We start from the raw sequence: 25,511 nt of genomic DNA, 5'->3' as shown, positions 1-25,511 counted from the left end.
AAAAAATGAAATGAAATCTTTGAGTTTTACGTCCCACGCTTATGCCGGTTAGGCTAAAGGAGACGGTGATAATGAGAGATGAGTGAAATGGTGGAATGAAGAAAGTGGGAGGAAACGGGAGAACCCCGAGAAAACCCACGAGCACGGTGTTTGTCCACCACAAAGTTCACTTGGCGGGGGCTGGGATCGAACCCGGGACCCCAAGCACCTCATTAAAAACAAGAAATGTATCTGATCGGTTAAGAAACTTGTACCTGGTGGGTCCATGAACGGTTGGATCCGTAGTGTGCTGGCAAGTAAATGAGTACAGTATTTAAAAAAGTGATCAAATCTATGCTGGATGGTCACAAAGAGCAAGGAAGTATTGAACCAAGTCAGGGCAGGGCGAAACTAGTGGAAAGTCAAGGTTTCTATAGGGATCAGGCGCGTTAGCAAAGGTGGGTACGCTTGTAAACATACTGTGTAAATAATATTCCATAGTAGTTCTGCAAATTATATGCGACATCGTATTCCTTAGCGCAGCTTAATTTTCTGTATAACGTCCCACGTTTATGCCATTTAGGCTAAGGTGGACAATGATTAAGGCAAGTGACTGATGATAGAAGAATTAATGGGATGAGAATGTGAGAGAAAGCGAGAGTACTTGACAACCCCATAGACACGATGTTATCCACCACATACTTACTGGACCGGAAATCGTATCAGGGACCGCACACACCAAAGGAAAGCGTTCTACCACTGAGCAACCGAGCCCGTGAAGCTTAACTTTAAGAAGGCATAACCACACAAATTTCCTATTATAATTCAATCAAAATCTTTTTCTTTTTGTACAATGCTTCTCAATGATTGAATACAGATTTATGATATACTGCACTATGATATGTCTGAAAAGCGATTATTCTCGGAAAAATACGTACAAACTTTTGCATGTCACTAGAAACTATCATTTCATCTATTTGAAAGAACGAAGTTGGAAACTCACACGGGCTTTTGTCCGTATATGGAGGAGGGATATCAGCGACAGTGTGTATGCGCGTAAATGAAGACAAGGGAGAAAAAAAGCACCATCCTGTGCTACATGGTAATTATGGTGTAACATATTCTTGGAGTTCAGGATAAGCAAACGTGGGACTGTGTCCGTAGAAAACAAAAACGTCACCAGTGAAAGTAAAAGCGAAATGCTTATTTTCGCTTTGTGTTGAAGCAAACCGTTACAAAATGAGAGGGTACAGGCAGGGGCGTAAGCAGGGGGTGGGTCCGGACCCCCCGAAATCCCGACTTCTTTGTAAATGTAGTCTACTTTTAGGGGCAATTTTATAAATTTTGATATATAGTTTAGCCTCAAATTGTATTTGGACCCCCAAAACGCTTTAGACCCTTCCCGAAATAAATTCCTGCGTATGTCGCTGGGTCCAGGTATAATTACGAGGGTAATTTTTAAAGTTTTGTACACAGCCCATGCACGACCGTTTGAGTGGTTGGATCCAGTTCACTTTTAGGTTAGTTGTGGGTCAGAGTTTTGGCTTGACGATTGTTTCTGTATTTTCTGGTTTGCGTAGCTGTGTTGTGAGAAATTCAGTGGTGAACCCGACTGAGGTTGGGTTACACATGATGAGCGTTCCTATATCAAAATCGAAACCCTATGTGGAAAGAATCCAACTGAAATTTACAATGCTTCGCGGGAGGTTTGTGGAAATAGTGTAGTGGATCATAGCACAGTATTACGGTGCTCAGCTCGTTTTCGTGAAGGTCGTGTAAGCACTGCGGGCACCCCAAGAAGTGAAAGCCCTTCAACTGCAACAGACTACACCTCTGATATAATTGTGAATGACATTTTGAGAGAGGATCGACAAAAACATGTAAGAAAATTGCATATGAGGCCAAAATATCTGTCACTTTAGTTTACAGAATCATTACTGAGAAGTTGATGATAAAGATGAAATGGCTTCCGCATGACCTGAGTAAAGAGCAGAAAGTGTGTCGCAAAAGAATCGCAGAAAAATTGCTTCAACTTTATCAAACAGAAGGAAATCAGTTTTTACGAAGAACTGTTGCAATTCATGAAACCTGGATACGAGAATTTGAACTAGAAATGAAGTTTCAGTCGTCACAATAAAACAGTTCAGACTCTTCACTCCCGAAGAAATTCCGCCGGCAACAATCAAAGGTTTAACTCACGATGATCTTCGCGTGTGATACAATAGAGTGTCACAGGGGACGTCTGTAACAGGCGTATACTACAAACTGTTTCTGCAAAATTTTTTGTTCCGGAAAATTCGTGAAAGAAATCCTGATATGCTTGCAGTTGGTGTCCTCATTCTGAACGATAATGCAAGGCCGCATACTGCTCTACAAGTAAGGGTGACACTTAACAAGTATGGATGGGAAATACTTCTCTTCCCAATATAGTCCTGATTTGAGCCCACCAGACTTTGATTTTTTCCCCAAATTAAAATGACCACTCTGTGGAAAACGTTTTGATTTGATTGAAGCAGCTTTAAGTGAGGTAATCCAAGTGATCAAACACCTCAACAATGAAGGTGTCCTATCCAGAATACAGAATTTACAAATATTGGGAAGCTGTCGTAAACAAGTATGGAGATTGTATTGAAGGACTGTAAAGGTATTTTGTACAATAAATTATTTACTTCCATAATATCTTTCAGTCTGCAGGACTTTTGAAATGACTATCGTACAATATATTGTAAAAAAATATTCCGAACAGTTGCTAGGACATAATATTGTACGTAACGGTACATATAAACACTAAATGCAAACATTAGAAACTATTGGTATAACAAATAACAGTATATGAGTCTAATTTCGTAACAATGTTCGCAAAATTTGCGGATCGCAAACGAACGCAAATAATAAAATAAATATTTATAATTGCATAGGGCTACCAAGTATAGCAAAAAATCCAAACTTTACATTTCGTTAACACAATGCACTGCAGAATGAAGCAGTATAAAACATTTTAAGACATTCATTAATTACGACCCAGGTGCTGCGTATGTAAAAGAAAACTTGAACCAAGGTGACCAGAATTTTCACTTACGAAAACGGGATGCATACGAATCGGCTACGGGGAGGGGGGAATATCTTACTTCCAGATTGCATTTTGGGACTCAGCAGTGTTCTAAATTTACAAAATACACAAGTAAGAGTGATAACACACTGTTTCTAACTTTACGTGTACCACACAACAAATAATGGTTATCGATTGCAAGTTCTACCTAACAATTCTTTTAACTAGTTGAACATTCAGAATTCCCACTCAGTTTCACTTGAACCACGAACACTCAATTCCCATTTGAAAATTCAGAAGTAGTAGACTTGGCTGAACCTTGGAAACGAGTCTTGGTACGGAAGAGAGTGGAATTTCCATTGACGATTTATATTTTGAATAATAATTACGGGACACCTAGGTCATTTTTACTTAGAAACGGGACATTTAGGCGTTCCATTCGAGAATCAGAAAAAACGGGACAACGGTTGGAACAAAGGAACTGTCCCGGCTAAAACGGGACATCTGGTCAACTTGTACTAGACTCGGTTGAAACTTGGAAACGAGTCTTAGTACGGAAGAGAGTAGAATTTCCATTGACGATTTATATTTTGAATAATAATTATGGGACACTTAGGTCTTTTTTACTTAGAAACGGGACATTTCGGCGTCCCGTTCGAGAATCAGAAAAAAACGGGACAACGGTTGAAAAAAGGGACTGTCCCGGCTAAAACGGAACGTCTGGTCACCTTGACTTGAACCTGTGATTTTTGTGATATTAATGCACAATTAACACATTTTCACGTTTGGTGAAGTATCATAGAACGAGTTTACCAAATGTATATTTTGCTAAGCTAACCAAAGCCAACCTACTTATCCTAACTCATATTTTATGTTCAAGGACAAAAGGAAAGAAAAATAAAACACCTAAATAAAATTTTAGTAAACCCCATCAGCACTATATTATAGAAGTAAAACATATCACGCATTGGGTGATATCAATAAAAATAAGTAACTACTCCTGAGAAGTCCTGCTCGAGAATCGGAGTAACTACACCTGGAGTAATCTCCTCCCTCAATTTCGTATCAATAAAACAAGCCACTACTCAGGTCTAGTCTGCTCCAGATTTATGAACGTTTACTCGCGCTTCCTCTGCACGTAGCACTGAGTCGTATCAATAAAAGAAGTGATTACTAATTTCTCCCATTCATCGCGCAGTCATTTCGTTGTTTTTAACCTATGGCGTGTATCTTAAAAGCCATGAAACGGGCAAGTAGCAACGATAGCTTCAATCAAAGTGCATTTGTGGATATTCTAAAAGAGTTTCCAGTGGTACTTTCAAAGTCACAGCTACCAGAAAGTAAACGAAGGAAAGCCGAAAGTTTGAAGGTAATTACACTGAAATGCAACGAAATATCGAATACATCTACGACTGAGACACAAATTCAAAAGAGAATCTTTAATATTCGAGCGAGAATAAAACAAAAATAAAAAAGAAGAAAAAAAACGGGAAAGAAGAAAGTAATATTGAAACCATGCGAATGAACCTATTTGAGCTGACGGATGTTGATTGGAATCCAGCAATATTAAGATTAACACGACAAGCGCATACCACGTGTTGTCCAAGGTCTTTGTAGATTGTTTGGCTTTAAGAACGAAATCAGACACTTGGCTCCTTTGTTTTCTTTTTAATAAAGTCCAGCCACCCACTTCATAAATCACGTCCATCTGATTGCGTTTTCCACACCATACGTGTCCCATTCTCATGTATACACCCTTTCTATCAACGTTGAATTGAGTTGATTATTAGTTTAACGTCCTTTTCAGTAGCGTGCCTATATGAGACAGAACCCACTGATTAACGTGGAATCCAAACCACATGAGCTCCTGCCGGGAATCGAACGCGGGTCTCCTATGTCAAAGGCATGTACGCTAACCGCTTAGCCACGAAATAGCTCTTCCTATTAACGTATTACTCTCCAAAATACTAGGTTTCTTTAATGCCACTTGTGTATAGTCAAGTGCTCCGATAGCACCCGGAAATGTATATTGTTCTTGCCACTCTGCCTTTGCTGTTTGTATATTACGCACACTTCCGGAAACAATCCATTTTCAGGTAGCCATAGACAGTACTTTGAGCCACACCAAGAATCCCCTGACATTCCGACCTTGAATCCCGGATCACTCACGTAACTCAAGAAAACCAAGGGCACCGATTTCTCTGTAAATTGGGGGGGGGGGCATTCAGATGTAGAAGGTATATATATCAGGTTTTTAAGACAAATTGCACTCTAATTATGCCAAATATTGTATATTCATAAATACAATAGGGGGCCCACATGAGCTTTGGAGGGCCCGGGTCTCCTGGCCCCCACAGGATCGGCGCCCTTGAAGAAAACCCGCATCTTTTCATCATTACGTAGTCCACCACCCCGAATTTCGGTTGATTCTCCTTATAAAATGTTGTGCTAATCACTACATTTTCTTCCATAAACTTATAATGCTTTTTGTAATCTCCATTTCCAACATTTCTATGCAGTTTATAAGTTTTTTACGTAGTAAAACAATCATATACTCTGCCATATTTCGCACGGAGTCACCTATTTAGCTTGCTCCACAAATTTGGAGAAGTTACTAGCATCACAGAGGAGTCTTTGATTTTTATTGATATCAAACGCGTAGTAGTTACTCGGCTCGAGAACAGAGGTGTGGTTACTCTAGAGGGGCGGGGCTTCTCCGAGGTCAGCCGAGACGACTAGTGCTCAGTTCTCTTTTTATTGATACCAATGCGAGTAACTACTTCAAAATTGGGCGTAATGAGTAACTTCTCCGTTTTATTGATATCACCCATTGTTGTGCGTGAGCCTGTGTATAGTACATTGTCAGTCAGTCTTACAACTTGCATTTTGGTAAATTTATTTACCTTTGAATTTATAATAAATATAGTTCTGGTTTACTTTTGGTGCACCAAATTTTGAAAGATTTACAGGAAAAATTCCGTACTTCGTATGAAAAGACACATTTATAAAGAACAATTTCTGCAAACGATAGAGTTAAATACAAAGTAATACACCTGTATTTTATGTTTACAAGTGTAGGTTACTAGTGTAAAATCCTTATGAGTACTTTACTACGGATAAAATAAGAGAGTGCATATAAATGATGGTTGTATCAGAAACTATATTCCACAGGTGCTGTATTTGTGTACAGTGTACAGAAGTTGTATTTTATGTTTACAAGTGGAACGCTACAAGTATGAAACCGTGACAAGTATTATTGAAACTCATATCTGCCAAAATCCACTCGTTTTCACTATCCTCATTTTTGCATATACCAACCATCGCTGACGCACCTTGTCCCTTCGGATGCACCACCTCCCGTGACTCGGTTAGATAGCATTCGTGCTTTTTAGTGGCCTACTAACACATGTTCTTTCTTGTTTTTTTCATTGCAGTTTCTATGTATACATCCGGACGCCGTATTTACACGCAAATCCTAGCAGAATTTTAATTTTTCAACAATTGATTATGATAGTCCCCTTGAAATTTAACTATGCAATTTGAGATGTTTTCGTGTCGGCCAGCGCAAATTATTTAGTAAACAATAAGAAGGAATTTGTGAAAGAATTCTAATTTTTGAACAATTATTTCGAGTGGTGCGGCAAAAGTAAACCTGAACGAGAAATATTCCTAAAAATGTGCTTAAAACATTATGTCGAGCTTCACACGAAAGGCAGTAGCGCGTTTCAAACTTATTCGATGAATTGTAACTACACATTCAATAAATGAGCTGACAAATACAGAAGATAACGTGCAGTTTGACAAGCTGGCTTGAAAGTAGAAATTTAAAAAAAGTACATGACTTTTATAGTACATATAATTATGTATTTACAGAAAAATGTCTATTTCATTGGTGCATATAGGGTACAACTCATACAGCTAACCTTTACAGAGATTTATAATATGGTAGCAAAATAATAATAAATAAAAATAAGTACTCAAGGCCAATGACTTTAAAATTTTAGGTTTCTAAGTGAGAGTTCATATGTACTAAGTATACCACACAAAGAAATTTCTTTCTTGAACTGATGTATAATGCGAAAGACTTGGGGAACTATTCCGTTATGGATTGCGTCAACGCAAAGCAATATTTACCATTTTGTTAGTGATCATCGGCACAGCAGTTATAATGATTTCTTGTATGTACAATTTCTTGAACATTGCTTCCGAATAATCCCCTTAGACGTATGTTAGCAAACGAAGGAAGTTGGTAATCATCTTGGTTACACCCACTTGCCTACACCCACAAGCTACAACACAGCCAACGAAATTGTGCTTGGAAACCATCTTTTGTATTGCTTCAATTGCAACACATTGTTACTTATTTCATTAATTCGTGTTTAAAAAAGAAATGGTAACAGGTCGGTAATATTTACAGATGGATGATATTGAATTGTTTCGATATTACCCTCCTAAAGTTGCACGAGAATAAGTATATTCATCGCACGAAATAGTTATTAGGTAACTCTTGTAAACGTATTTCTACCATTTTGTTGAAATGTGAATTCGTATTACTAACTCAAGAACAATTTATATCCACATTCCGTTTAATTAGTCCCTTCAAGAACTCAAATGGGTTTCATTTCATTGTATGTCCATTCATTAATGTTTCATTTCGTTTTAATCATTTCTTCACGTTTTCTCCAACGGTGAGGGAAAAAAGGGAATTTTGAAACAGCGTTACCATCTTGTACAGCACAAAATTCTCAGCTTTTACAGAGTACCGAATATCTTGGTAAGTACTTGACTTATCGATCTCAAATAAACGCGACAATACTCCTTATGACATACTGATTTGCTCTATGAATTTTAAACCATACTGTACTATGGACCTTTTCCAAGTTATTGCACTATTTCCAAACTCAACTTTTCTCTCTTCTGTTGTGGCAACACTGTTTAACTGATCCTTCTAAACTTGAAGTCATTTTAAAGAGTTCTTTCCAGTGTTTAATTTAATGTGGATAAATAGTTACTACTTCATTCCTTATGTGTGTTAAAGGCGTTTAAATTTGACACACGTTTAACGTTATTTCTCAAAACGTATGCAACACTGATCTGCGAGTGTCATCTCTTTCGTCTCTGTTTTCATTGCCGATTCGAATTATGAAATTAAATTTAGGTCATTCCATTTAAAAAATCATAACTTTATATTGGATTGGCAACACTGTTCACCTGGTGATGGTACCCAATATATGGATAGATGTCCCCCTTCCTGTAGTTTCTTTGTGCAAAGTTTCGCTTCTCTCTCTCTCTTGGTTCCTCTGTTATAAAGGTGGGACATTATAAATGGTGCACCCGGTATATGTGTGTGTGTGTGTGTGTGTGTGTGTGAGTGTGTGTGCGCGTGTCTGTGTGTGTATGTATGTATATATGTTCCACACATGACTTATAAAGCTGTATAATGGGAGAGCAAAGTGAAAAAGCAGTTAGGATCATCAATTCGCTTGTTCTCCTCGCCCACCAAAAAAAGAGAACCGAGTTTCACTGTGATTTTATAGTAATCTTGCTGACCTGGGATTTGTCCGCTGAAGCGGTTTGGGATTCAAAAAGGAAAATGTCATTTTGTTTGCTCTTTCGTTTTACAGTCGATATTTTTGTTCCTGTCCATCTCCGTACAAACAACTGTTCTTCCTTATGCACAAAGAAAATACCAGTGGAAAATGTATATTCTATTCAACCCTAAAATTATCGTACGTTCTATAATTATTATTTTCTACCAACCGGAGCTCAAAATTATCGTATGTTTTGATAATTATCGTATAGTCTGGCAACGCTGCTAACGAGATATTCTTGCCTGCCTCGTAATAATATCACAGCTACGGTTGCGCATGCGCGATACAGTTGCACATTGACTTCAACTCAATATAAATGAATCAACCTCTGTAAATTAATTCAAATTCTTACCTTCTCTTTAGTTTTTTCCTTAAGGAATGGTTTAATCACAGTCAATATTGCCTCCACATACCACGGCTGATTGATGAAATGGATACCCTTAAACCGTGCTGGGAAGCAATCCTGAAGGCCCTCGATTATAAGTTTTAACACTTTTGGATTGAGGTTAGTACTCTGGCGAAACGAGAACTCGCTCCAGTCCACTATAATCACAAACCCTTTCTTTTGGTTCTCAACTTTTTCAATCAGTTTCTCCAGCGACAAAAGAATCGCTTTATAGATAGTCGTAAGTGAGTAAAGACAGTGGTCCCAGTTCGACGTAAAAACGAGTAAAACACAACGTCCATGTTTGTCCGGCTGTGGCAGAACACCTGGAAACCCGTCACGCAAAGCCTGCTGAATGGAGCTTTCATGTGCGTTGAATTTCACAAACAAATGCTTGTGCTTCTGGCGATACAAATAATAGTTACACAAAAGATTAAAACTTTCTTCCACGTTGAATTTTCTTGCATGTAAGAATCGCAGAATAAATTCATCATCGTTTCGTAAAAAACCTGCAACAATATATGCAAGACAAGATTCATTACATATACAAGAAAATATCTAGAATCAAAATTACTGTAACCAAAAAACCGTAGTTGATATTACATCCTAAAATTCTACAATGTTAATAGCGTTTAACGAAAAAAAAAAAATCTAAAAATAAGCCATACACCAATAGATATCATTGAATCAATCGGAATCCCCACGTGCACACAGATTCTGACCTTTCTCCAACCCTGAACTTTCTCAAATTGCTCTGTCTCCACCTGGTTTTCAGGTTTTGTGGCGACCAGGTGGCGACTGTGATTGGCTGAGAGTAGCTGCAAGATCGAGCCTATGGCTGGCGAGGCTCCATCAGTTTTATTTTCCTCTGAAATTACATGCGGCATTACAAAATTATTTAGATTACATAGAATATGGGCAAAAGGTAGAAAACTCGACAAATTTTCGTTTAAAACAAACGAATGTATGAGTACTGTTTTAGGATAATACAAGATGGCCGCAAAAACAGCTGTCAAAAATTCTATTACGAAGATGTTAATGGTAGTATTGTATTTCAGACAATCGCAGCTCGCCACCTGGTTGCCAGAAGAACAAAACCTGGAAGCCAGGTAGAAGCGGGACAGTTCATGAAACTTGAGGTTTGGAGCAGGGTCAGTATGCGCGTGCGTGGAAATTCCGATTGATTTGAATAAAATGATATGGTCGAGTGTAAATCCTCATGAGCAGTTTTCAAGAAGAAAAAAATTTTTTTTGTAAACCTAAAAATTGATCCTATACAATAACCACGCCACCTATTAAGTTGGAACTGATACTGGAGTAAACACTTTCCGAGCTTTCCATTATGACGCTAGCAAGATGACACTACACAGTATTATTAATCAAAATATAGCCAAAAATTATGATTAACTCTCAAACTTTAATTTTTGCTTACTATAATACTGTCCCCGTGTAGCGTAGTCGCTTACGCTCCTGCCTTTTGGTGCGAGCAGTCCCGAGTTCGATTGCCGGTGGGGACATTCGCTCCAAAAAGGTGTACCAGTTTTTTGCAGTTTAGCCAACCTGAGGGAGATTTTCCTACGATTTTCCTCATTCACTCTAGGCAAATGCCAGGATGGTGCCTAATATAATAGTCGCAGGCCGCTTTCTTCCCCATTTCTTTCTTCCTCGGGCAATGTGATGGCCGAGGGACGTCATCTCTCATATGTGTGACGGGCTAACATGGCCATAGATGCCGAACATCCAGAAATCTAATCCCTAATCCTCACTCTAATATTGTTCAAAGATGATACATATACCAATCGACAAACCACATCGAGCTAAACAATATGAGATGAAGCAGGACAAATTCTTATACGTAGTTTTCGAGACAATCTAGAAAAACTAATTTTTATGACCAATAATTTATATATATTTTTTAAAATTCTGTTCAAACATTAGTTATTTATTTAGTTACTGTATAATTAATGTTAAGCAGCAGATTGTGTCTAATGTTGGTCACTCAATACTCCTAACAGTGACAAAATACTCTTCTAACAGTGATTCATGTACTACTTATAAATGAAATCTTTCAGTTTCATGTCCCACGACTATGTCGAGTACGCTAAAGTAAACGGTGATGATGACAATGAATGAAATGGTGGAATGAAAAGTTGGAGGAAAAGGAAGAACCCCGAGGAAACCCATGTACACAGTGTTTGTTTACTACAAAACCCACGTGGCGCAAGCTGAGAGCCAAATACTTATAAGATCAAAATTTTCCAGTGTTATCTTCACAAATGATGGCTCATGGACATAATACAGTATTAAGGTCATGTAACTACCCGCAAGAAACGTTCTTGTTAGAAATGAAACGAAACGAAATCTCTGAGTTTAACGTCCCACGAATATGCCTTTTAGGCTAAGGGAGACGATGATTAAAACAAGTGAATCATGATGGAAGAATTGGTGGAATGAGGAAATGAGAGGAAACGGGAGTACCCCGGGAAAACCCACGGACACGATGTTGTTCACCACAAACTTACTTGGCCGGGATCGAACCAGGGACCCCACGCAACAGAAATAAGCGCTCTACCACTGAGCCACCCTGCACCATATCGTTCTTGTTGTTACGGGATGAAACAATATAAAAACGTACAGTTTAACTGGCCGAAAAGTGTAACGAAAATTGGCATTAGCCAGAGTTGTTAGGCTGACTGTCGATTATTATTCTTTTCTCTGTGTTAGTGATGGTTTATCGAAAAATTAGTCCTATGGTGGTGTAAAGATTTCAGTAATTATTTTATCTGGCAGTTAGAGATAAAAGGCTTAACTTTCCAAGTAAGGAGAAATTAACCTCATTAAAAAGACCAATAGCAATTAGGAGACTTGGAAGTTATCTACAGGCCACAAGCAAAGTTTCATGCTAAATAGTTTCGCTCTTTTATTCACTGATTCAGTCATTCTTAATTAATCAAGGAAAAGTCAGAAAATAAACAAGCCGAAGTGAATCGAACTTAGATGCTCCCGGTGTGCAAAGCTATTGGAACTCAGTCTCTGTTTGCAAATCGAACCTGTCCCTGACCGAAGTCGACCACCACGTATAGAGGTATTTATTTCTAAAACGATGGGCCACTTGCCCACCAAATTTGATTCAGATGCGGCCAGCAGTTACCGAGAAATAAAGTATCATATAAAACTAAAGCACAGACAACTATTTATAAATTCTGACAAATCTGCTTTCCCATAGAAATAATTGTGAGTTGGATTTCTTTCCTTTATAACTTGAGTTGTTTTCCCACTTCCAGTATCCAGACTTTGAATAACTAAATCGATAGATTATTCATCTGTGCACGAAAACACAAAATTATCCCACATCACTTAATCCTGAATGGGTTAAATATGTGACTGTTACCATCGCTTGTTTAAAAAAAAAAAAAAAAACTGAAACCTAATGGTCGTTGGTTGCCCAGATCGAAATTAAGATTTGTATGCTATGTAGCAAGAAGAAGTTTTAGTTAACTAGTGTATTTTTCAAATAGTTTTTTATTTCTTAAGTAACTAACTGTCTTCACGATGTAGAAAGTTATCGGCATAAATTCGACTTCTATGTTAGCTTGAATTTCGCTACAGGATAAAGAAAAACATAGTGAGTTTACATGGACTTTAAATACTAGCAGGTGGCGCATGAATAGTTTAATTATTTCGTGTTAAATTTAAAACAACACACAAACACCTTTTGCAGTCACTGGAAAAATACGGATAGTCAAGGTCACGGAAACTTATCGTTACGCGTGCGTAGTAAGCAAGCTTATCGCAATCCTGCATTGTAAGGAAAGGATTGGCTGAACACGCATATTTGTCAGTTTAGTGAACGGAAGTCGTTTTCTATGCAGAAACATGAAGCGTTACAGCAACACAATGCAGATTAAGAGCCCATTTCAGATATCGATGGACATCTGAAATGAATACTATTCTTCGTTTGTTTCGAAAAGTTTCAGGCAGAAGAAAGTGTGAAAGAAGAGAGACGACCTCGAAATGCTCCTGTGCACTCGCCAGAAAGCATCACCACTCTTCGAGTTGCAATGCAATGTAGTCCTGATAAGTCAACTCGGCGTGCTGCGCTGCAAATGGGAATATCTCGTCGTCGAAAATGTTTCTCTATAAAATAGCTGTACTTCATAAGTTATCACCAAATGACAAAATGTTGAGAGGTGATTTGGAATTCCTTTCAACAGCGAGGTTATATGAGACGGGACCTACTGTTTAATGTGGAATTCGAACTATATGAGCTCCGCCGGGAATCCAACTCGGGTCTCTCACACCAACGACAAAAGGAGAAGCCTATAGTTTGCACAATGGTGTAAAAGCAAGGATGAGATTATGAACAACACTTGATTTCCTGATAAGATCAATTTCCACAGTGTTTGTAAACAGAACATCGGGTTTTAGACAACAGAAGCTTTGCAAGGTTGTGCACAAAAAGAATCAGCATAGAGCGAAAATTACAGTATGGGCAGCTTCGTCAAGTCATGGACTGATCAGGCCTGTGTTGTTTGATAATACTGTAAATTCTGAACGATATTTGGAAATGCTTTGAAATGATTTTGTTCCACAGCTACCCACAACTGGTCTTCCTACTGGAACTCAGTGGCTTCAAATAAGACGACGGAACTAACCCCACACCGCCAACACTGTGTTGAATTTTCTGAATATGGCGTTCGGTGATCGAGTAATTTCTAATCGCTATCCTGACCGTAACAATAAAGGTTATTTTGGGCTACATGTGAGCCCTGATCTAAATCTCTGTGACTTTTTTCTATGGGAGTATTTAAAGGACTGATTCTTCGGCTAAACACCCAGAAGGTTTTTGAAATTCGAGCTCACATAGTGCAGTTATGTACTCAAATACCTGAAGACATGTATCGCAGAGTAATAAGAAACATTTGTAGCCGCCTTGATGAGGTTATTTGATGTGAAGGTGCCCACATTGAATATGTGATGCATTGACACTTTTCCATGAATGTATTAATAGTAACCAGTTAGTAGTAATCTAATCATTTTTATTTCATTACTAAAGGTAACAACTAAAACTTAAATATGTCATTTTTATTCGTACGCCACCCCGTATAAATAGTCCTACTCTGAACAGTGAGTACCATTTGAGTTTACATGAACTTTAGATATGAACAATCTTACGTTGTAAAAGCGTAGTAAGTAGCTTTTTGAGTTTACATGAACTTTAAACATGAGTTGTCTTACCTTGTGTCAGATTTTTTCTAATTCACTCAAATGGTTTCAGTGTTCGCCGACATTTTTATCGATGACAGCTAAGTGTTGCTAAACTGAAAGCATGCATTAAGGTTTCTCGCTCCCTATGGAATCCTTCTGATAGAAAAGTAGAAAATATGTATTGCACAGTTTATAAATATTATAATTAATTTTAGTTCTTTATCCTTTCTGTAAAAGTAAAAGAAGAAGGAAACTACAGATAACTGTAAATCACTTTCCATAACTGAAACGAAATCGGCTTATTGGAAAAAGTCATTCTACTAAATCCATTCTATTTACTTATAGAAGCTGATAGCGCACATATTCATAAGAAAAGCGTCTCACCTTGTGCCTCCATGTTTATTACTCTAATTGAATAATTTCTTCCTCTCTGGGAACGTCATCAGCACTATATTTATTAGTGTCACTGGATCCTTACTTTTACATTTCCTATTGTACGTTTGGTTTTGATAAACTACACAAGCCAAAATAAGTGATCAATCGCCTTACACTTACAATTCACAAAATTTTCGAATTATTAAATCTGCCAGTGGAATTACGTTCACAGCAGCCAAATATAAATTGAGGAACAACCACATACAGCGTAAATTAAAGACATATTGTGGAATTCCACATAAATTATCAATGAGAACAATGATTTTGTAAAAACAGTGAATTGATGGAATATACAGGGACAAATATTATGGCGATCAAAAATCAAAATTAAGTCACTGAATACTTTGCATTAATTGGTCTTTAAAGAAAACAAACTCACAATGGGAGATGTAAAAGTAAGGATTCAGTGATGCAACAAAAATGGAGCTGATGACGTTCCCAGAGAGGAAGGAAACATTCAATTAAAGTAATAAGCACAAGGTGAAGCACTTTTCTTAAATTCATTACCTCTAATGGAATAATTCCTTCCTCAGATTTTCACGTCCACGATGGGCAAATATTTAAATTCAGTGGTTAACATTAAATGCAGCATACTTCTTAAAAGAAAGTGATTTTGCTTTAGTTGTGAAAAGTGATTAACAATTATCTGGCATTTCGCTCCATTTTTACTAATACAGAAAGGATAAAGAACTAGCATTAGTGATAACTCTTATGAACTAAGCAACACACAATTTCGACGGAACGATTTTTACTACTATTATTTTTATACATGTGTATATAATTTGGAGAAATGACGTTATCTACTTTTCTCTCAGCAGGGAGGAACCTTAACATATCCCTTCAGTTTATCAACTTTCAGATGTTCTTGAACAAAATATCAGTAAACACTGAAATAGCCTGAATCATAAAAATTCACTATATAAGGTAAAACTATTCATATTTGAGTTATGTATTCTACAGCATCTATCAGCAATTATATATAAATCTTCTTATGTCAATATTAATTGATTTTCAATTAAAATGCACATACTTCAGATTTAAAAATGCCCGCGCTTGGATGAATTTCTAAATGTGCTTTCTACACTACACTAATTTGAGGATACTGAATCCAATGTAACTAATTTAAAGAGTATTGTCCATGGATACCTAGAAAAATGATCTCGAATTTGGAATCTTTGGTACTGCTTATGTCAATAATAAAATTGCCCACGCTTGAATACATTTCTTATTGCACTTGTTGTACTAATTGCAGGACCCTGAATCCAACTATTTTCAAACATATCGACTCGTCCATGGAGCCACAAGAGAACTTATCTCAAAATTGGGATACTTATATTTCTTTTTATCCCAGATGTGAGATCACTTTTCTAGGAATTCTATGGACATTAATTCAAAGTTGGGATATTTATTTATATCCCAAATTTGAGATCACTTTTTTTTTTTAAACCTCATGGACTCGTACGTTTAAAAGTAGTCCTATTGAATTCAGTGTCCTAAAAATTAGTATAAAAACTGAAATTAGAAACGAATTCAAAAGCGGACGCTTTTACTTCTGGCATAAGAAGTACTTCAGACATCCTAATTTTGAGGTTATATTTCTCGTGACCCCATAAATGGAGGATATGTGTCACGGATTACGTTAAACTCATTTATTAAACTTTTGTCCGTGATTGTACTTTTAATTTAATACTCTTCAACATGATTTGCAAAGGACAGTGAAAGGAAACTTTGGATATTTAAAAACTCATTTAAGAACTTCTTCCGTAAAAATTGCTTTGTAATTCTGTCTTTGAATTTGCTTCCACCAGAGTCAAGTCATCGGGTAAGTTCGTTCCATGATGATAGGATATTTCTGTAGGTACACGTACCTATTTTTTCACCACAAGTACAGTAAATGCATGACCTCAGCACTAGTCGAAGAACAAAACGACTTCGACTCCCTAAAGTCGTGGCATTAGTCCCTAAAGTCGTTAGTTATACCACAAGCAAGACTTTGTATCCAACCAGGGAGTCGATCTGGATACTGAAGTGTGTCGTCTACAGAACTTGAATTAGATAAGTCTACACCAACGAACTTAAGGTATGTACTCACTTCATATTTGTCAATGCATAGTCATGATACGGTACACTTGGAACATTGCAACAGACACGAATAAACATAAATTACACCCACTAAAACAATTCCTCAAAATTCTATTCTTTCATTTCACCATAAACAGAATGTTCAGGAATATTGGTGTCGATCTCTAGATTTCTAATAAAAAAAATTAGTTATTGCTATGACTATATCTCTCGCGTAAGCTCCTTAATATGTTAAGTACAAATTACTTACAGCAAAACCTCATATGTTTGAAAACAATTTCATTGGATTTAGCATCGTCTACGTAATATAAAAATCGCAGTTAGAAATGTATCCAAGTGTTGATAGTTTTACTATTGGCATAAGCAATACTCCCAAATTTGAGATCATTTATTTTTCGCCACCCCATTGACGGATATGTCTGAAAATAGTTTCCATTGGATTCAGCATTTTCAAATTAGTACAAAAAACACAATTAGAAATTTATCCAAGAATGGGCATTTTTTACAAGTGGCATGATAGTTATAGTACGCGACAGAACATAACCAATTTTTTCCTCGAAGGTCAAGATCTAAGGGTTTACTTGTCCCTACCATAAATTCTTCATTGTAACTAGATTCCGGTGTTGCCGCTCCAACTCAGGTAGAACTTTATTCAGCTCTCAGTACCGGCTCCGGCGTAAAAACTATATTATTATAATTATTATTATTAATAGGAGAGAAAATTACTTGTTGAATGACCTGTACGTATTTTATCCTATTTTAAATGGTTATTCTTGTTTTATTTATCAGCTTATTGGTTTGCAACACTCAATAAGGAGAATAGTTCCAGCCTTCATTGTTTACCCTGGCGACAGGGAGAGCGGCTAAGCTTTTGTAATACCGGCAACATCAAACTGGTTGACAAACCTCAAATGCCCGCTAACAACTATTTGATGGTTTTACTGCTGATAAGAAAACTTAAGGTTTAGTTTTGAAAACAACTATAGTTCTTTTACCCGCTATATGCCACCACAGAAAAGTTCAGCTACAGATTACGTCGTTAAAAAATAAGTTCAATAATTTAACCTTCCATCAGTATTTTAGTAACCTTCCACCTTTAATTTTTACCTATGTCTGGACGTGTGTGAATCAGATCCCGAACAGCCTGTATAGCTTGTTTTGTGTCCAGCACTACTTCTTTCTTCTCCGAGGACAGATTAAGATTCTTCATATGCCAATTGTATTCCACATATTCAGCCATGCTCTTCTCTCAGATCTCCGTCCTGCAAAGGAAGACTGAAGATAACCACTATGTAATATTCTGTAAAGCACGCAATTTTTATTACCTTACTTTCATTGTATCCTATTCATGAATCAAATTATTAAATTTTCGATTTCGTTGTGCTTTTACTTTCCTCAAAGTCTATAACCAGGAATAAATAAATAAGGGTTTGCTGAATTTTAGATTAGCTACAAAGTAGAAACAATATGTAGTCTAAGATAATACGTATCCTTAAATGCTAATTTAATGGTTGAACAGAAATACTTTAAACGATATAAGGTCTAAGATAATACCTTACCTTAAATGCTAATTTTCATTGTCAGGAATACTTGAGATCATAGGATAGCGTTATAAAACCATGACCCTCCGCCTTTACTAAACATAGAAAGGAGGTAAGAAATTGTAATTGAGAGGATTTTTGTGTGTGATCTTTTAGGTGCGTAAGCTTGGGAGTAAAATTTTGCTTAATACGAGAAATTTTGGGTACTGTATCACCAGACCAGGGGCGGATCCAGGGGGAAGCGATCGCTCCCCCCAAAAAAAAGGAAACTTTCCTATTTTATATATAGGCCCTATATAAATAAAACCCATCCCAAAGTTTGGAGCCCTTAAAAGTAGCAGTATGACAACCCACCGCCCCCCCCCCCCCAGAACTCGGTCCTGGATCCGCCCCTGCGCCAGACCAATTTTAAGAATAAGGAAGAGTGAGTGAAAGGCAGGCGAGGGGAATAGTTGAAGTTAAAAAGTTTGTTGTTGTAAGGTGTTTTTGATGTTGTAAGCGGCATGTGGAGGCGGAAGAGATTATTTGGCGGAGTGGTACACTTGTTACGATTTAGTGGCGAAAAAGGCAAATGTGGAAATGGCGTGTATGTCAAGGTTCTGACATGGGTATTGTGTTCCAGTTTTTTAAAATTATACAAAAATATTGAATGTCTAAACTTAATCAACCTAACTTGCTAGGTGGCCACTGCTGCGGTATATTTCTGCCCAAAGTACAGAAGTTGTGAGCGTTACAGCATGAAACCATGACAAGTGCTATTGAAACTCGTATTATAGCCAAAACCCGTTTTCACTACCCTCGCTTACACGCGTACCCAGCAGCTTCGCCTTACCCTGACTCGATTAGGATGGCATTCGCGCTTTCTAATGGTTTTCTAGCATACGTTAGTTTGTGTTTCTTGCACTGTAGTTTTTATGCCATACATCCCGACGCCGTATTTATACGAAAATAGTACTTTTCTATTCCAAATTATAAAATTTTACGCGCCACTGTTCTGAAGGTAACTGATTATAACTCGAACTAATCTAATCTAACAAAATGCAGTACATTACGGTACTTTTTTTTTCGCTTTTCGTGTGGTGCGGCGATATAGCATAAATGCTGAATCTCCGGACCAATTTTAAGAAATTTAGGGGTCTATTGGAGAATTCATTTAAGTTTGTGAGGAAGAATGAGTGAAAGTCAGGTAAGGGGAATAGTAAAAGTTAAGAAAATGGTTGTATTTTTTGGTTGTTTTTGATGTTATAAGCGGCACTGTATGTGGAGGCGGGTGGACTATTTCTCGGAGGTACACTTGTTTTACTATTCGGATCCATAGACTGGAAAAAGGGCAAGAAAAATTTGGGAAAGTCTTTAATTTGCCCATACTCACAATCTTAAATAAATTCTCCAATTGACCCGGTAAATTTCCTAAAATTGGTCCGGTGATACAGCAGTTAACCCCTGAAATTATATGTAGAAGCTGGTATTACTTGCAAGAAGCTGAAGGTTTCAATGTTTCAGGACCATGGTAGTCGTGTTTTAAAAGGTAACGTGACTTTTTTTTTTTTTTTTCTTTGTAGGTTTGAAACTAGAGGGGCATCTCTAACCTTAAGCCATACTTTTTGTGCTAGGTTATGCTCAATCTGCACTTCCTACTCTATCACCAATTATAACCTCTTCTCTTCTTAGTTTTTAAATCAATAGTTCTGATCAAATCAATCTACAATTATAGAATCCGATCCTAGTACATTCAAATTTCAAAGAAATAAATATACCTGAATAATCACTCGAAAACTATAATATTCCGACAATCATAATTTAAAATGTCTTTCTGCTGTCATACCTTTAAATGCACATTTTGTTCGTAAGTTTCTTTTAAATACTTGCGTCTTGCATCCACAAAATTTATCAACACGACAATCGAGACGGTGACTTACTGACGGTGGAAGTCAGAATTGAGCAAATTTCTTCTCCGAATACGAAAAGCGAAATTGGAGGGTTAAGGGCCCCATTCAGTAGCAGTTTGCGTTAATACAATGCAAGATTTGCATTATACAGTAGTTTCTGATAGTTGGAATATCAATTACAATTATTTGCTGCATTATGTGCGTTTTCTTCGATCCACAAATTTTGAGAAGTATAAAACAAGATTCCAGTAGCTTTGCTACTTTTTTCATAATCTCGTAATTCAAAATTTCTAATGCATATTTTGCGTTGTGATGTGTTCCGCAAATTTTGCGAAGACTGAGACGGAATTATGCCCTATGTGTCTCAGATAATATGGAACGAATTGGTAATAGATTTTGATATCTTTACATATAATATTCTTTTCTCATTAGCAATGTAGAATATATTTCTAGACTTCCAAAATATGCTATGCGTGTCAAAAGTCTTATAGAACGACTTTGTCCGTCCGGCTGTCTGTCAACAGATATCACAGTGAAAACAGTAGAAGTTATTCGGAAGCGTTTTTTTTTCTTTTCTGCAATTAATTCAAAGTCCCAAGAATAGGTTTCATTTCCTACATCAACCCTCTATTGAAACCGGAAGTGGTTCAAATTAACTATTTTCATGTGAAACGTTTATCATCATATAATGAAAATGGTAACAGATAGCAAGAAGCTGTTTCTTACAACCGACTCATCATCTCAAAACAACATAACTCAAGTGTTCACAACACTGGCAAAACCGGAAGTGGTTCAAATTTAGTATTACTTCCAGTTTCAATACTGACCTCCATAGAGCAAAAACGGTAAACGATATCAAGATCCAATGTTTGCAATCGATTCAACTCCCTAGGAATAGGTTATATCCTTTCCAATAACCCTTTATTCAACCCGGGAATAACCCTTTATTCAAATTTACCATTTCAGGTTTCAATATTTATCACTATATAACCAAAATAGTAACATATAGCGATAAACAATTTTATGCAATCTATTCAGGGTCTCAAAAGAATACAATACCCGTCACACTCTTATCAAAACTAGAAGTGCCGGAACTTGAAATTTACTAGTATGTCCGGTTTCAATACTGATTTTTCTAGAGCAAAAACAGTAAGAGATATAGAAACGCAGTTTTTGCAATCGATTCAGCTTGCCAAGCATAGCTTTAATCTTTACCGTCAATCCTCTATTCAAACCGGATGTGGTTCAAATTAATAATCTCTTTTGATAATTTGTACTAATAATTAATAATTTCAACATTTATTACAATAGAACATAGACTGTAACAGATAGTGGCAAACTTATTTTTGCAATCGATACAGCGTCTCAAGAGTATATCATCACCACTCGAAGCACTAGGGTAACTGTCCCAATAATTGACAGTATAAGAACAGTGTTTGACAAATTGCAAGTTTCTTCACCCTTTAAATGAGCCTGGCTTACTGATCTCTCGTAGAGGTACGAAGGCATCCTTCCTTCATCTATATAGACCATCATAAAAATAATAGACTAATAATTATTATTTTTTACAATATGTATACGAAAAGTTGATCATTGTACCAGTAATTGACACCAAGATTTGTGAGATTCACCAGTAATTGACATCTCCTAATATCTTATTCTAATGAACCATATAATTTTCTACCAACTTATCAAGCTGATTTATAAGTTTCCACCTGGATAAACATGTTTATTTCTTTCGCTAATATAGCTACTATAGTACTAGTTTGCACTATCCATCGATTTTCTGTTTTCTTTGGAGAACTACTACTTAGAGGCAAATATTAACAGTGGTGTGGGATTAACAACACTGCAAAGGAAGAAAAGGTGGCAGCATTTACTTGTACCTAGTCCCGCAGTCTTGTAGCGTCGGAAAAAGGACGACAGTGTCAATTACTGGTACACTGTCAATTATTGGGACAGTTACCCTATATCGAGATTGAATTTAATAGTACTTCTGGTTTCAATACTGATTTTCATAGAGTAAAAACCGTAACAAATATCGAGATTTTTCAATCGATTCAGGATCCCAAGAATCGATTCTATCTCCTCCCTTGATCCTTTATTCAAACAGGAAGTGATTGATATTAAGGTTTTTGGTTTCATCTTTTATTGCCATAGAACAAAAAACAATAGGCCTAACGGATAGCGAATAGTGATTTTTTTTATATGAATTCAGCGTCCGAGGAATAGGTTCTTTGATCTTATTCCTCTATTGCATTGGTTTCCAACCTAGAGGTGTGAAGAGCAAGCAAAGGGGGCGCAAACAATGACAAAAATAAAATGTGAAATTGTGAATAAAACACAACTTGAATAAGCATTTATACTTAAGCGAACTTCAAAACTCCACATCTTTGACATTGTCTTTCCTATTCCTATTTAAGATTTTTATTTTTTATTAAAAACTAAACAATTATGGAAATTATTATTATTATTATTATTATTATTATTATTATTATTATTATTATTATTATTATTATTATTATTATTATTATTATTATTATTATTATTATTATTATTATTTTACAAAATTATCAAAAATGAGTACAAACTGCTATTTCAGTATGGATAGATGGTCTTCAAAAACTTATCAAATAAGGGCAAAGAAAAATTTCAGTGTGATCGCTGACATTGCTTTTCCTTCACAAGTTTCTTGATAATCGGTGATAAGTTTCACAAAACACGCCTGAGATCACTTTCCACTTCCAAACAACAGTTCTGATACTTTGATTTTATTGTAGTCAGTGTCGGAAATTCTGATTCACATATTTAAATTGTCGAGAACTGAACAATAACTTTGAAGACTTCTTTTGCTACTCTTGGATAAAAAAAACAGGAAACAAACCGAAAATAATTCTAAAGATGTTGACTGAAACAGTTCTTTGTCACCTGAATCGCATTTCAATTCAATTGCTTTCTTCTGAATTTCATGTGAAAGTAAATTCACGTCAATTGTAAAAGGTGTTCTTGCTAATTTACACCGCCAATCTTCTTCACATAAATCAGGAAAATATCTCTTGAATTTATTATAGATTGAGTTTACGGCTGAGTTGATATTCTCTTCAGAAGATGAAATCACACATTTTTGTCGAGAAGTTCATTTAATCGAGAAAAAGAATAAAACTTAGGCGTAGAAGCATTCAGATGGTGTCTTCATAATATGATCTCTCCATGAAAGCTCTTGTCGCGTCATAAGAAGTTAGTATGTTCGTGTTTCTACCTTGGAGTTTGAGATTGAGATTATTTGATGTTTGAAAAACGTTAGCAAGATATGAAATATTTCCACACTTTCCCTACCCTTAGAACAGTGTTCGAGGTGGAAAAAAGCAGTGGCGGTATGTTTTATTATGATTTTAACTCAACATACCGGCCATTTAGATATTGTCTTGACACTTAAAAACCAGAGACGGTATGTCCTCATTACTGAAAAACCAGAGGCGGTATGGTATGCCACCGCATACATTCTCACTTCGACCACTGACTTAGGAGAAATATTTCCACATCTGACTTAAGCTCGTACAGCCTACTTAAGTATTACCTTTCGACAACCAACGAACTCCCGTATAGAAAAGTAAAGCTTCATGTTCAGTATTGAGGCAGGGGCGTCGTTTAGGGGGGCAGGGAGGGGCATTTGCCCCCCCCCCTGAGTTTGAGATGTATATAGATTTTATCAATAGAATAGTAGTAAATCAGTGAAAAACGCGAAATTTTACTTATATCAAGGGGTCTTGCCCCCCCCCCCAAGCAAAATCTGAAATGACGCTCCTGTATTGAGGTCGTCACACAAAACTTAAAAGAGACGAGTATTCAAGGCACTTGATTTCACACAATTAACAACTTTAATAGATAATGATAATGCCTGCTTTAGGTTTTCTGGTAAACTTTTTTGCAGCTAAGACTTGTCTATTGTAGTATTTCTGTCCTTTGTCAGCTTTATAAATCTAGATCGGGAACCTAACATTGCTGGAGTTAGAACACCAATTCCTATTACTCTGTTCCAAGACAATTTCAGCTCTAAAATTACTGATAGCAGAAGAAACGTCAGAACCTTTGGATGACGTCTCCAAACTTTTAGAAAACAATATTTATTTCATTAACCTATTTTCATTTACAAACTGATAGTACACTATTAAATGACAATACTGAGATATGTCCGCTGTAATTGATTTATTTAAAAACTTTTTCAAATACCTGAACTCTTAAATCCAAGGCCATTTCATTAATTCTTCGTTTTACAGTATCATCTGAAAATGATATTTTGTCTTTTTTTCTTTCCCAAGTACAATTTGGTTGCCTTCAGTATGCAGTGATTAATAAGAGACTCACAAGGGAAGGTCACGAACTGGCTCCGCTGAGATCTGAAAAGACACAATTGTGTTTGCATTTAATATGTTATAACTAGACGAATCCCAAAGTTATACGTGTCACCGGTCGGGATATCTTGAGTTAGAACATATTTCGTAGTGTAAAAGCTATTAGCTGGCAGAATAATTTTAACTGGGTCATTTGTTCGAAAACAGTTGGGTAGATGAAAAATTCGGGTAGATGGTAGATGGGTAGATGGAAAAAGTATCCCATCATTTTTAAGGACAAACGTTTTGGGGCAAAAAAGTTTGCCCCAGGATTCCCCGCAGAGTCCCAGACGAGGTATAACTCAAAAGTTTCAAATGGCAATAGGGGTTAGGTAGTACATCATTTGAAAGCTGTTGCAAAATGAAAGATGACGAAACAAGTCTCGACTCTCTACGACAATCCCATGCAAAATGGAGGCGGGTCAAAATGTAAACAAAAACATAATTGAAAAGTCCATGACCACCCCTATAAATCGGAAATGGTGAAACAAATGTGAAAACAAGAAAGCACCTGTGGCATTATTTTTAAAGTACAACTATTTAAAGTAAAAACGTCTTGTTCCAGGGTCCCTGAAGATTCCCAGGGAGTTGTAACTCAAAATTTTCAAATGACAAGGAAGGTTACTACGTCCATATAGTATTGAACGGGCATTATTATGTACACGATAAGTAATTGTAAAATAATTCCACCTATACTTTCAGAAAACAATAATAGAACTAGATTTATATATATATATATATATATATATATATATATATATATATATAATAAAGACTTTTATTGTCGTTAAGCTATACATAGCAATAGACAACGTCAAAATGTGATACAATATTGATACGTAAGTATAAATAAATAATGATCTATAACTAAATTAATGATGAAATGACATTACAAAATAAATTACAATAACAATATACATTTAAAATTATACTCTGAAAAAAAAGCAAAGTAAGCCGATCT

General features: G+C 36.4%; 1 protein-coding gene across 4 annotated transcripts in view; it reads right to left on the bottom strand.

Annotated features, from left to right (window-relative positions):
• LOC145684081 (clavesin-1-like) overlaps window positions 1-20,212 on the bottom strand; it is a 52,219-nt gene extending 32,007 nt beyond the window's left edge. The window contains exons 1-3 of one of the 4 annotated variants that reach the window (XM_081755953.1): window positions 20,096-20,212; window positions 17,837-18,004; window positions 8,972-9,513 (exon numbers count right to left, since the gene is read on the bottom strand). In XM_081755953.1, the coding sequence (XP_081612079.1) occupies window positions 8,972-9,513; window positions 17,837-17,969 (675 nt within the window). In that variant the 5' untranslated portion in view covers window positions 17,970-18,004; window positions 20,096-20,212. Of the gene's footprint in view, window positions 1-8,971; window positions 9,514-17,836; window positions 18,005-20,027 lie in introns of all 4 variants that reach the window. The other 3 variants (XM_081755952.1, XM_081755954.1, XM_081755955.1) reach the window with 3 other exon arrangements.
• Between the last annotated feature and the right edge of the window lie 5,299 nt (window positions 20,213-25,511).

The sequence above is a fragment of the Thermobia domestica genome, chromosome 4 (genome assembly GCF_964235325.1).
Source record: "Thermobia domestica chromosome 4, izTheDome1.hap1.1, whole genome shotgun sequence".
Classification (NCBI taxonomy): domain Eukaryota; kingdom Metazoa; phylum Arthropoda; class Insecta; order Zygentoma; family Lepismatidae; genus Thermobia; species Thermobia domestica.
Note: the sequence above shows the minus strand (reverse complement) of the source record. Positions and strands in the feature narration are given on the sequence as shown.